Here is a 3,506-nt window from a genome sequence, read left to right on the forward strand (position 1 = left end):
CACACACACACATGTGTTTGCTGATGTCACGACACGTGCTCGCATTTTGCGGACGACGACGACGACGACGACGTGCTTGGGTGACTACGATTGCATGTACATGTATTAGGTCGTTTTAGCTGCAACAGCGCCTTTGGAGTGCTGCTACTGGGTTGGAGACAAGATCCCTCCTCAACAGCCAATCACAATGGCGACTCGTCTGTTCCACGCCCTTGTGGTCTTCTTGGGCGTCGTCGTCGGCCTGGCTGGCGCGGCAGGAGAGCCATGTCGGATCGACGGGCAGGCGGCCGAGTCCTGCGTGCTTTCCCTGCCTGGTACGGGCTTTGATGTGCTGTGTGCGTGTGATATGAGCGTGAATCGCACCGTGTACCCTTTGCCCTTTGATGTAAAGGCCAACATTACCACGACCTCGAGCGAGACTGCGTTTGTGCTCTGGTCCCTCACCACCTCCAACATCAGCGCCGAATACCAGGTTGGCGCGCCTTTCAACCAATCTGGCGTTACAATGCTTCAGGACACTATTGGCGAATGGGCTTACATGGGCCCCGGTCCATTGAACCTTGCAACGACGGCCAACTATTCAGACCCCACCGCCCCTGATGGGGGTCGTCGAGTGGTCATGCGCGTTGCAGCGACAACCGACGCCATGGATTCCCGTGACCGAAGCCCAATGGTTGAGCTGGCCAACTCGCCTTGCTTGATGGATCCCGAAACGCCGTGCTACGTGACCGTCTCCCCGGGCTACAACATTGTCATGGGCACCAGCGCGGCAGCCCGATTTGGCTGGCACCTCTACGCCGTCAATGCCAGCCATCGCGACGATATTGTCTTTGAACAGACGTTTTCCATCTCAGAACTAAGTGTTACCGAGGTTTTTGAGAAGCGGTGTGGCAGTCTGGCTATATCCGTGGCCCTGCAAATGTTTTATTCCAATGGTACTCTGGCCTACGAAGGTCCTCGCAGCAACAGCAGCCTCATCGCCACCACCACCACGCCCTCCCCCCTGCCCAGCTTGTCGTATGTCGCTTGCTCTGCACTTTGCCCCGTCTGCGGAGCTCGTCTCTCCTTGGAAAAACGGCCTTTTTTTAACCCTGTTTCAATCAATCACCCCAGGTTGGACGTTCGTCTCTCGACAAGCACGGACAAGCTGAACCTGAAATGGGTTGACAGCGTGGATGACGGTGGCTGTGGTCCCGTGATCTACAACGTATATCTCGTCAACCTCAACACGAGCCAAATCCTCGGTGTGTTACACAGCACAGGCCTCTGCAGTTTTTTTTTCTTAGTTTTTTTTTTTTTGTTTTTTTTAGTTTTTTCCCTTACATGTTCATGTGTGTTCTGGCTGGACCCGTGTGCTCATTGAATCGTGGCTCTGTTTGCCGAAACCGACATCAGATCACCAGTACATCCCTTCAGGCGTCGAGCATGCAACGCTCAGCGTCACGGGCACTCGTGCAGTGGGTCAGATCCTTCAGGTTCGTCACTTCGGCTGGACTCACCCTCTCTGTCTGTACTTCCAAGTGATTGATACAATGTACCGTGCCCATCGATTACTAGGTTTGCATCGCACCGTCCAATGCCAATGGTGCTGCAGACGTGTGGTGTCTTGAAACATCTCCTTTGACGAATCCCAAGAAGGATCATGCTCTGACACTAGCGCTGGCCATTGGCTTGTCGTTGGCAGCCGTTCTGCTTGTGGCGGGCTTTGTCGTGGTCTGGCGCAGACGCGCTGCTGCCCAATATGCCGCAATCTAATCGCCGTGAAGTGTGAAACCCATGCTTGCAAACGTTGCGTTGCTTCTATGTATCAAGTCGCGTGCGCGTGTGTGCCTGTTGTCGCGGCGCTATAGCAGTTGACATGTCAATCAACTGCTCGAGTTTGTGCCGAAAAGTAACCATAGACATCACGTCAGTCACACACATGTGTGAGGTGCAGTCGAAATTCCTATTAACTAGTTTTTGTCAGACTCGAGAAACAGCTGTCTCTTTCCCAAACAAGCCAAAAACACCTGCAAACGACTTTTGAAGAGTTGGGTTTTGCGCATCTGATCATGTAAATTTTTTTTTCTGGGCTTGATGTCTGAGACAAGTTATGGTTGTTCTATGCATGCGAGCTGTAAGGGGTAGTTGTCTCTGACTCATCAAAGATTAAGCTGTAACTCGAGAAAGCGAACGAAATGAAAATGTCAGACTTTTTGGCAGTCGTGGTAGCAGCGTCGTGGCGCGTCACAGGAGTACCCTATCAAGTTCGGGTTTTTTGGAGGCTGTGCGCACCTCACCAACGCTCATGGTCGTGCTACTAACTCCATTCGTCAGAAAAACAAGTTACTAGGAATTTTGACTGCGCCTCACACACATGTTATAGGATTATTATGATCCACTCCTTTTTGTCAAAGATTTTAAGGCCAGCCCGTCTCTGAATAAGCTTGATTTTCAATGGATTTCACCACATTTCTGAACGAGAAACGACATACTCTCTGGAGTTACACCCACGCGATCACGCGATCTCTCTCTCTCTCTCTCTCTCTCTCTCTCTCTCTCTCTCTCTCTCTCTCTCTCTCTCTCTCTCTTTCTCTCTCGCGATCGTGACCATGAGCTCGTTTTGTGCGCGACTGGCGCTGGTGGTGGCCTGTTCGGGTCTCTTGGCTCTGGCTGCCAATAGCACGGCGGGGAGTACAACCTCGGCTGCCACGACGGTGACGACGACGGCCATGACCAGCACCAGCACCAGCACGACCACGAAACCGTTGCCCTGCATCGATGCCGACTACGCTCGACGAACCTCGTGCAACGGAGACGTGTACGGTGACAGCAACACCTGGTGCCGATGCACCGGGAGTGTCGATCGCTCCACCTTCCCAGATCCCTTTGCCTATACCATCAACCCTCGCAGCACCTATACCTCTGGCTTTCTCATTGTCGCCGTCAACACGACCAACATGACGGTTGACTACAGCATGGTGGCCATCCCCGCCTCCGACCTCAACGTGACCGGCACCACCGACGCGGGATTCCCTGAGCACATCTACCTGTTTCAATACATGCCTGCCAAGATCTCTTTCGGCATCAACTATCCCAATCCGGCCCCGGATCACCCCTACGCCGTCTCCCTCAGCACCATCAGCCTCACCATTCAGATGGGCTCCACCAGCCAGTCCCCTCTCGCCGCCTTTGACGATCACTTTTGCCCTCACCGGCCGTCCGTCCGCAATTGCAGCATCATTGTCCAGCCCACCTACCCCTCCAACGTCAACCTTGAACGCTTTGCCTGGAAAACCTATGTCTCTGACGCAGACGGCCACAACATGACCGCTTTCCCTGCCATCTCCCTCCGCTCCTCCTGGACCTCCATTTCCCTGCCCAAACGCTGTGCTCCGTACTCCATTTATGTCGCCATGCAGGCCCTGTATGCCAATGGTACGGCCGGCCCCGAAGCTAACATGAGCAAACCCACCATCTTTACCAACGCCGATGTCCCAGACCGACCCTCTGCTGTGACCATGTAA

At 53.8% G+C, this 3,506-nt stretch overlaps 1 protein-coding gene across 1 annotated transcript; it reads left to right on the forward strand.

Annotated features, from left to right (window-relative positions):
- Positions 1-63: 63 nt before the first annotated feature.
- MONBRDRAFT_34556 (uncharacterized protein) lies at positions 64-3,506 on the forward strand (the record flags this gene model as incomplete). Its single annotated transcript, XM_001750353.1, has 5 exons — positions 64-1,017; positions 1,114-1,244; positions 1,396-1,475; positions 1,558-1,713; positions 2,484-3,506. Exons 1-5 carry the CDS (start codon positions 188-190, stop codon positions 3,504-3,506), a joined length of 2,220 nt encoding a protein of 739 aa, XP_001750405.1. The 5' UTR covers positions 64-187.

The sequence above is a fragment of the Monosiga brevicollis genome, genomic scaffold, assembly GCF_000002865.3.
Source record: "Monosiga brevicollis MX1 MONBRscaffold_40 genomic scaffold, whole genome shotgun sequence".
Taxonomy (NCBI): Eukaryota; class Choanoflagellata; order Craspedida; family Salpingoecidae; genus Monosiga; species Monosiga brevicollis.